The 10059-nt window shown below is 41.8% G+C and overlaps 1 protein-coding gene across 3 annotated transcripts; it reads right to left on the reverse strand.

Annotated features, from left to right (window-relative positions):
* Positions 1–333: 333 nt before the first annotated feature.
* Positions 334–8838, reverse strand: znf883l (zinc finger protein 883-like). 3 transcript variants are annotated; one of them, XM_004917316.4, is made up of 6 exons: positions 8747–8838; positions 8168–8253; positions 6555–6643; positions 5635–5753; positions 4454–4804; positions 334–4073 (listed from the first exon to the last, which is right to left on the reverse strand). In XM_004917316.4, the coding sequence occupies exons 4-6, from the start codon at positions 5663–5665 to the stop codon at positions 2821–2823; spliced, it is 1635 nt and encodes a 544-aa protein (XP_004917373.2). In that variant the 5' UTR covers positions 5666–5753; positions 6555–6643; positions 8168–8253; positions 8747–8838; the 3' UTR covers positions 334–2820. The 3 variants fall into 3 exon arrangements, with proteins under 3 accessions (XP_004917373.2, XP_031747395.1, XP_031747394.1); XM_031891535.1 differs by lacking the exon at positions 8168–8253 and having other exon boundaries at positions 8747–8810; XM_031891534.1 differs by lacking the exons at positions 8168–8253; positions 8747–8838 and having other exon boundaries at positions 6555–7066.
* Between the last annotated feature and the right edge of the window lie 1221 nt (positions 8839–10059).

The raw sequence follows: 10059 nt of genomic DNA on the forward strand, positions 1-10059 counted from the left end.
ATAGGGCAGGTTTGAAATTTATACGGATCGGGGACCACATCGGCTTGGTCCCCGAACCGGCGGACACCTATACCCAACCGATTTAGCCAGATATCGCCCACCCGTAGGTGCGGATATCGGGAGAAGATCTGCTTGCTTGACCACCTCACCATGCAAGCAGATCTTGGCATATATGGCAGTTATAAGAATAGCGCAGTAGGTGGGGATATTGGGAGAAGATCCGCTCGCTTGGCGCCCTCGCCAAGCAAGCGGATCTTAGCGTGTATGCCAGTTATAAGAATAGCTCAAACAAGTGTGCCTCAGTATTCAGCAATAAAGCCCATCTGCAAGGAATTGAGTTATATTTTTACAACATTTTATTTTGTGTGCATATATAAATATTAGTGTCTTTGGATTTATACATGGAAATAACTCCAGGAACAGTAAAATAAAATGAAGTTGCACATGCCCTAATACAAATGTTAGAATGGTTTCCATACGTGTGGCCAGTGTATTCGGTACAGCACGATTATTTGTTCACCAACATTCCGTTTGTTCTATTTCTAATGTGAAAGACACAGTGACACAAGTGTCTGTTAGCTTACAAAAAATTTCCACTAGAAATACTGAAATGGATTTTTACTATGTCACACGGGTCAAACACTCACACTACTATATATGAAACCGCCTAGGGCTTACACCACTTCAAAAAAATGGCTATAGAGGTCACTTCCATGGCTTTGCTCTCAGGGCATGGACCCATTACAATGTGCACACACAGATGCAATATTGTGCACCTCAATGCATTGCCTTGACCATATGGGTGTAGAACCATGGGAAATACACCAATGCAGAACACTATTTTTTTTTCCCCTGTGGTTCAGCACTGATCACCATTGCCATGAGTACAAACCCACAGAATGGAGTTTATCCAATTAGAAGTTATTCTGTGAGCTGGAAACACATTAGAGTGCATTGCAAGACAATCGCATGAACAAAGGCTCATGTTATGTACAGAGGAAAAACTGAATACCAGTGAAATGTGCACAGACTGGTTGCCTAGTGCAATACTGTTATTTAAAGAAAATATAAGACACTGACAGTGAGGGGTAGTTCACCTTTAAATTAACTTTTAGTATGATGTGGACATTGATATTTTGAGACAATTTGCAATTGCTCTTGTTTTATGTTTTTTCAGTTATTTAGCAGCTCTTAATAGCAACCAGGCAGTGGCTTCAATGAGATACGGATGTATGAATAGTAATGGGCCTACATAAAAAACACAAATAATAATAACATTTTAGCCTCACAGAACAAAAATTTTTGGCTGCCGGAGTCAGGGACCCCAATTTAAAAGCTGGAAAAAGGGCAGAAGAGGAAGGCAATTATTTAAAAACCTATAAAATAATAATAAAAAAACAAGTGCAAAGTTGCCAGGAATAGGACATTCTATAACATACTAAAAGTAAAAGGGTGAACAACCCCTTTAAAACAAGGTCCTTGAAGTCATTCTCCTCACAGATAAAAACTCTAAAACGGGGGTATACCTGTTGTGTTATTTCATGTAATTGTCTAAAAAAACCCTTTTGCCTATCAAGTGGTGCTATAGATTAAAAGTAGAAGGATGAGCCACCAGGTTTAGTAAGCAGGTTTCTGCCATCGGCTATTGGCAATGGGCACTTAATGGGGATTATTCAGACATGTGGTTATGTAACAGTTGGGTCCCACGGGAGAAAAGCGCTTTACAAATGTTTGTTGTTGTTGTTGTAACAGCAGGAAATGCTTGTCTGGCCCAAAAAATAGTAAATGAGCTCTAACGTCTAATAGTTTTTATGTAATAAAGGGTATAAAGTTTGTTACATATCTAATCCCCAAGAGCAACCAATTGGTAGGTAAAATTTACCGGTCAAAAGCAAATATCTTAACTAGTGATGGGCAAAATGTTTTGCCAGGCATGGATTCAGGGCGTCAAAAGGATAGTCGCGGGCGACAAATTTTGAAGCGTGACATTTTCGCCGTTTCGAGAAATTTTTGAAAGATTTGCTAATTTTTCAGTGAAGCAAAATGGGACAGATTTGCTCATAACTAGTCTTAACTGGTTACTGAACCTGGGCAAACTTAGTGCAAATTCATATGTATTAGCAGTAGTGATTCCTTATATGTACAGCACATTACATATAAAAGCTGTTTAGTAATATCCCTTGTGTCACATGACTCAAAGTTTGTGTATAACAAAAAATAAATAAAAATATACTCCTTGTTATAAAAGAGTATCTTTTATGACCTGTATAAAAGCACTTAGCCTGCAGCCTCAAACCTTCATATCGTTATGGTAATTTCTAATATTCCTATGTAATAAAGGGTACATAATCCATATGTAAAACATAGTTGTTCAAAAATATTACCCTATATGTGGCCTTATAACTAACAGAAGATTATACATTACTCATTATAATTCATGAGTAGTACAAACCTGTATAACTATAGCCTGTGGGCTATACATGGTCATAGAACACCACAGTAAATTTTAAGGCATTAATCCGTTTTCCCGACATTAATTTTATAAACTTCCACTTTGGAATTGGCTGCAAATTTCAAATTCCCATGGGGGCAATTCAACTATCTGAATATAGAAGGGCAATTCAGCTATTGAGCGTAACTGAAGGGAATTAAAGCATTGCACCAATGTCTCCTTGTTTATGTTATTGTTTACGATTTTCTCTCAACAGTAAAACTAGCAAAGGTATCAAGTGTTTTTGCACTCAGGGAAAACGCAATGGATAGTTCCAAAACGGTTATAAACTTCCTCTGTAGAATTATGGGCAGCAAAGACTGAATAACTTAACTGGCTGTCCTCATTGGTGAAATGGTTTCACCCTTTGGGGGGCTCTGTGTCCTTTCTATAGTGTGAGATCTTTGGTGTTTAACAAGATGAGAGGTTTGGGTGAAGGTTCTTCCACATTCATTGCAAGAATACGGCCGCTCTCCTGTGTGAGTTCGCTGGTGCAAGACAAGATGTGAGCTCCGAAGGAAGGTTTTGCCACACTCTAGGCACACGTACGGCCGTTCCCCAGAGTGGGTTCTCTGGTGCAGAGTCAAATGAGAAGTGCGGCTGAAGCTTTTCCCACATTCATTGCATTCGTAAGGTTTCTCTCCTGTGTGGATCTTCTTATGCAAAACCAGAGCTGAGCTTTGGGTAAACCCTTTCCCACACTCTACACACAGATATGGCTTCTCTCCCGTGTGAGTCCTGTGATGGGCAGTGAGATTGGAGAGGCTGCTAAACCTTTTCCCACACTCAGTACATGCATAGGGCTTTTCTCCTGTGTGAGTCCTCTGATGCAATACAAGGTGGGAGTGACGAGAGAAACTTTTCGGGCACTCATTGCACTCATAGGGTTTCTCCCCAGTGTGTATTTTCTGGTGTATAATCAGCGTAGAGCTTTGTGTAAAACTCTCCCCACACTCAGGACATACATATGGCCGCTCACCTGTGTGAGTTCTCTGGTGCGCTATAAGGTGGGACGTGCAAGTGAAGCACTTGTCACATTCTGTGCATGGAAAAGGTTTCTCGCCGGTATGCGACCTCTGGTGTATAATAAAATGGGACCTGTAAGCATAGCTCTTCCCACAGTCGCCACAGACAAACAGCATTTTTCCATTGGGACCTATCAGGTTGGTAACATAATGTGAACCCCATGATAAATTTTCTGGAGCCGACATGTACAACTTTGCTTTGCAGGCATGAACTACAAACTCCTCTTTATCACTAAAGTTGTCACCACATGCACTACACACATAATGTCCATATTCTTCAGGGTTTGTCAGCTGAAGTCTTTGCTTCTGATTTTGCTCTTGAATACTCCAGCCCCAGCTTTCCCCACCTTTATCAGGGTTGAATGAATGCTCTACATGTTCCACCGTGTTACGATGTACATAATCCCCTTGGTTAAAGTGATTTGGTAGCATCCAGTTCTCTGGAGAGTCATCCTGCTGGCATGAGTCCCACTCATATTCATCCTTTACTATGCACTCTCTCACGGTCCAGTCTGGGGACTGCCCAGATGTGTAAGAGTCTTCTTGCTTACAATTGGCTAAAAAAAAAAAAAAAAAAAAGGATAAATAAATAGTTCAGCTCTAATCTGTTTTGACCTTATAATTTAGGTCATTTGGTGACAGCTAAAATATCCCTAAAACTTTAAGGTAAATGGCTAAAAGGCCACTTTATAGTTTGCAACTGCTCCCTATCCTGCTCTTCAAAAGGCAGGTAATCTCACTAACTGTTTCGGGGATTGGCTCATCACATTAATCCAGAGAAAAATTCAATCATGCTGATACGTGGTTTTGTGCATTATTTTATTTATGTAATGTAATTCTGTGCCATCCAATATGTGACATAGTAAGAAGGTTTGGGTGGGTATCATGTTTTGGGTATTGCTGAAAGAAATGTCAACATAATAAAACTGATAGTTACCAGCAGAAAAGGAAGGAGGTGGTGTCTTCTCTCTCTTCTCCTGGGAATCCTCCATACACCGCTTTATACTACAGGGTTCCTGCCGAGGGCTCCCAACTGGTTCTCCTTCCTGGGCTGCTGGTACATTTCCCACACAGGATTCCTTTGTTTGATTCATCTGATTCCCCAGTAAACTATCCCTATGCAAATCTTCTGCACACTTGTCTTTTATTGGAGCCACTGCCGATGATTCTATTTTGTGCCCACAGCTTCCAGGCAACTGCTTTGTTTCACCATTCTGAAAATCACTCAAACATGGGACTTTTCTTTCCTCCGTCTTTAATACTGTATCTAGGTTGACTCCAGCAAAACCTGGGCAGGAGAAAAAATAAGAGGCAACTGAACAGTAGATCTCCTGAATGTGTAATAGTTTCCTCATCTGTGGGTCATCATCTAAGCCTTAGATTGTGAGCAGGGTCCACCTGCATTTGTCAGTTTTTGTATGTAAACTGAATGATTCATACATATACCCCTCTGTTGTACAACTCTGTGGAGTATGTTGGAGCTTAATGAATGCTGTAACCTTTTAATCCTTTTTTTTTTAGTGATGGCATTAAAAGCCAGCAATTGAATATATTTAGGAGAGGTGGTTACTTACCACTCCCTTTGACGTGGCCAGGGGCCTTAAAGAAGGCACACATTTCTAAATTTCTGGCTGGGAGACAATTTTTGGAAGCACAGAGACACAGTTTTACTCAAAACAGAGCCTCCTGCAGGCCAGCAGGCCACATGGGGCTACCAAATCACAGACCTTATTTGGAACCCCTAAAGAACTTTTTTCATTCTTGTGTGGCTCACCAACACTTTTTACAACAGTGTGGTTCATGAGTGAAAAAGGTTTGGGATCCCTGGTATGGAGGGATAAACCCGTTAATCTGTGCGTTGCCTAGCAAACTCGTGTTTCCATATATGAAGGTAATCAGGAAATATTAACCCTTTGTTGCTGGAATTCTACAGATTCTGCTTTGTTGACAGTTAAATAGTTATAATGACAAAGCTCTTAATAGCAATTTTGCATATTCGAATGTGTATGTAGTCATTTAGAGGTGCACAGATTATCAGAAGCTTTTCACAGCTGTAACTATTTTTATGTGCACTCCAATTAAACCTAAGGACCTTTCCGATAAAGCCAAAGAATGTACCTAGAGAGCCGAGTGGTTTTAAATGGTCCATTATATCATCATTGTGTAGCTTTTTCGGCTTCTCCCCTGGAAAGCCCCTCTCCTCCGTGAACAGAGGTGTCCTGGTACGGAACTAGGTGCTGGAAGAAACAGCAGGAACAGTCACTACAGTGTAAAGGCTCCCAAAAGAGTCAGTCAGTCACAAGGCGATCAGATGTGAAGTAATGCAATGTCACAGACTTATGTTACAAGGATGGTGCAGATTGCTGTGTGAATATGGAAGTTGTTACTGAAGTTCTACCTCTTGGCAGGCCCAACCTCCCGGAGGGATTTTCCAGCAATTAAGCCAGATCGCCGTGAGTGCTAACTTTTCTTTGCAGCATTTGTAATGTCATTCAATGACAAGTCATTTTTGGGAGATTCGCGCAGATTTGGACGTGAGCAACACATCTCCCTGTATGCCACTGCCTTAAAGGAACAGTAACATCAAAAAATTTAAGTGTTTTAAAGTAATTAAAATATAATGTGCTGTTGCTCTGCAAAAAAATTGTGTTTTTGCTACAGAAAAGCTACTATATAAATAAGCTGCTGTGTAGCCATGGGGGCAGCCATTCAAGCTGGAAAAAAGGAGAAAAGGCACAGGTTACATAGCAGATAACTAGTAGATAAGCCCCATATAATGGGGGTTTGTCTGTTATCTGCTAAGTAACCTGTGCCTTTTCTCCTTTGAATGGCTGCCCCCATGGCTACACAGCAGCTTATTTATATAAACTATAGTAGTCTTTCTGAGGCAAACACACCAGTTGTAGCAATGCAGGGCAACAGTACATTATATTGTTATTACTTTTAAACACTTTCATTTTTTGGTGTTACTGTTCCTTTAAGGGCTCTTTACAAATGCAAAAATTAGATATCTAGCAGACATTCCTACAGCAATGTACCTGCAATTTTCTTGGTGATGCCCACAATCCTCAGAGAGACAGGGATGGCCTCACATTGATACTTCTCAAGACAGAAGAATCCATATTTGCTAAAATTGAATCATACAGAAATATATGAACATATTAATAAAATATGTATTTGAAGAGTAGCACCATTTATATACTTTTTAATATGTTTTGGTTCTTCTGGGCTTTGGGGTAGGTGACAGGTGGACTCCATTGAGCTACATGACTGGCTACAATAAGGAACTTTTCCACCAGCTGGAAAACATCAATAGAGAATACTCCCTGTGTGCCTCAGGCAATTATGGTGCACTCCTTTTGTTAAAAAGGAAAGAAAATGTATTGTTTGGCTGTGTAATATATTAATGTATTACAAAAAGAGCCTTTAAATTTGTGGAATGCAGCGCCAGGGGGAGTCATAATAGCAGAGACAATACAATAAAATAGGTTCAAGAAAGGGGTGGGTGCATTTTTAGTATGACAGAATTTACTACATAATGTAGGTTACTGCCCCAGAGAATAAACTCATTACTCTGCTGGGTAACAATGTAATTTAACTCCTTTGTGCTCCCATGTACATGTGTGCCTGGCTGTACACCTATAAAAAAGACCTAGCAGTTGCATGCTTGCCTGCTACTGGACTGCGCAGTGCCACACTCACCACGAGATGCTCTTGGCACAAGCTCTACAGTGAATTCTGAACTTCTCACAAACTGTGCAATACCATTATTAAAGTGTCAGAGTATCAGTGGGTGCATGTAAGGATCAGTGTGGGCCACTCCTTGGGCTGGACATCTGAACTGAGTCATATATGCAAGCTGCAAGGACATAAAAACACAGAGCTGCTGATGGACCTGTGTGTGCCTTCAGTGTATGATACACATATAATAACATGGTAGTTGAGGTTGAAAAAAAAAAAAAAATCTGCTCAGATAAATTCTACCTACATCCAGCTGTCCATGTATTTTTCCACTTTCAAAAAGGTATCCAACCGTTTACTGGCACCATCTTTTAAGCTTGTGAACCTAACCACTTCTGGGATAGAATAAAACAACTTCACACTTTTCCCCATAGAAAACCCCTTTTCACACGGCTTAAGGGAAACTGTTGTGTCTTCTGAAAAGATCTAACTGTAAATAAAGGTCCCCATACACAGGCCGATAGTAGCTGCCGATATGGGTCCCTTGGACCGATTGGGCAGCTAATCGGCCCGTGTATGGGCAGAACCGAGCGGCCTGGGCGACCGATATCTGGCCTGAAATTGGCCAGATGTCGATCGGCCAGGTTAGAAAATTCAGTCGGATCGGGGACCGCATCGGCTCGTTGATGCGGTCCCAGAACCGACTGCCCCATGGCTGCAAATGTAATTCGATAGTCTGGCCCCAGGGCCAAACGATCGGATTATTTTTTTTTTTAAGTTACTTCCTACCCGATATCGCCCACCCGTCTTATAGTGTATGGGGACCTTAAGTAACCACAGAATGAACTCTTTGCCCTCCTTTTATCTCCCTACTAATGTGATTTCCACCCCCCTTTCCCCCGCTTTTATTTTGTATAATCAAATCAAATCTAATTCATTTCTGTTATACAATTGCTAAGGAATACAGTACCTGCCTAGCTGTTAACAGTCACTGCACTACTGTACCATGTGGCAGCAGCCAGCTGATGGATGAACCTGAAGGAGAACTATCTTCAGCTGAAACGTTTCCAGAGAACAGAAGGGGATAAAAAAAAAAAAATACTGCATTAAATATTAATGACACCATTGAATAATTATTGCTTAGAATTACATTTTCTCACACACGCTAAAAAGAAAAGTTTTTAGGCAGAGTTGCCCTTTAATGAGCTGTCTTGGTTGAGGGGGGGGGGGGGTAATAACTGTGCACTGATAAGATCCTTTACATGTTTCCGCCCCAGACATTAGGTCACATTCAATTCAAACACAGGGGAACACAGATTTAAAGGCAAATAAGTACAATATTTCAGCCCCAGTTCCCCTCCTATATACACACAGAAAAGAATAGCAGTGCAGAGGATATCAGGTTACAAACTGATAATGCAGGGTCTTTCTGTGCCATCACACCAAAGTCTGACACTAATCGCGGCTGTTCCGCCTCCCCCTGAGCTGCAGGCTCAGGGGGACACACACCCTACAGCCACAGCTGCAACTACTGCCCCAGAGCACTTACCTTTACCCAGCTACTTGGACTGGAGACACAGCCTCTAGATAGCTAACTGGATTCAGCGCATTCATTGGCTGCCGGATTCCACGTGACGCATAGGCGTTGCCAAGGCACCCTGTGAGTTGTAGTCCTTCAGCCCATTAGTAACATCGTACAGACTTTGCTTCGGAACTACACTTCCCACGGGGCACCCCGAGCGACTGCTCCGTAAACAATGGTTTGGCCTCATGATTTGCCGAGTGGAAATATTTCCCAAAATGATTCTGTAGTGTCTGAAAGACCACGTGACCGTACTCTGTTACCACTCTGTTCCCTTTTCTGCTGATACTATGTATAGTATGTTCTCCCTGTATCTCTCTGGGCTTCCTCCCATACTCTGAAACATATAGGCAGGTAACTTCTAATAATATTGCCCATAGTTTGTGTGTAGGAATGTCATAGGGACCTTACATTGCTCTAACAAAATGTCTTTAAAGGAGACATATTGGAAAAATCCCTAATTTTGTAGGCAATTATAAACAATATGTGGTGCTGGTTTCACTTTAGGCTAAAAATGAATCCTATGCCCCTTTATTGGAGTTCCCTATAGATCCTGTCAGTTCTCTGTCTGAAATGAAGGGTGGGCGTGTCCTAACAGTCCCTGCCAGAAGCACAGTAGGAGGGGGAGAGCCAATCACAGCCCTGTACTCACACAAGCAAAGACAGGCTTCAGTTCCCTATCAGGTCAGCCTAGCTGCTGATTGGTTCCTATCCTATAGTGCCCTGTACTAAGAGCCGCTGGCTCCCCTGCACATCCAGACAGGGGCGGGCCAAGCCGACCGGGCGCCCTAGGCAACCCGGTCGGCCACCTCGCCCCTGCACCTTCCTCATTCGCCCCCCCCCCCCTTTGGCGCGCATGCGCAGTTGAACGTGGGGGGCGGAAAATGAAGGAAAAAAGTGTCTAGGAAGTGAACATTCTAATATACAGTATATTAGAATGTTCACTTCCTAGACACTTTTTTTCCTTCATTTTCTATTTATAACAGTGTTCTGTTAATTGCCCACCTTTTCTGCCTCCTTCCAGCTTTCAAATGGGGGTCACTGACCCTGTTAGCCAAAAAACAAACACTTTGACACTACATTTTTTGTTGAGTGCAAACCCATTTGTCTTTATGGTATTCAGCTCCCCTTGGCTAATGGTTTGGGGTTTGGCACTCAAACCCATAATTTGCGCCATTTGCACTGGTGAGATTCTACTACTAATAAACAATTTGGGGTTTCTCTTGTGTCTATATCTAAACACATAGCACCCAATCATGCATAAGGGCATATAAGTATAT

The sequence above is a fragment of the Xenopus tropicalis genome, chromosome 8 (assembly GCF_000004195.4).
Source record: "Xenopus tropicalis strain Nigerian chromosome 8, UCB_Xtro_10.0, whole genome shotgun sequence".
Lineage (NCBI taxonomy): Eukaryota > Metazoa > Chordata > Amphibia > Anura > Pipidae > Xenopus > Xenopus tropicalis.

Coding starts and splice junctions, on each gene's coding strand:
- znf883l (XM_004917316.4), bottom strand. CDS start 5,665: ATGGACCATTTAAAACCACTCGGCTCTCTAG. Junction 4,805..5,634: donor AAAACCACTCGGCTCTCTAG/GTACATTCTTTG, acceptor TCTCCTGCCCAG/GTTTTGCTGGAGTCAACCTA. Junction 4,074..4,453: donor ACCTCCTTCCTTTTCTGCTG/GTAACTATCAGT, acceptor TTTTTTTTTTAG/CCAATTGTAAGCAAGAAGAC.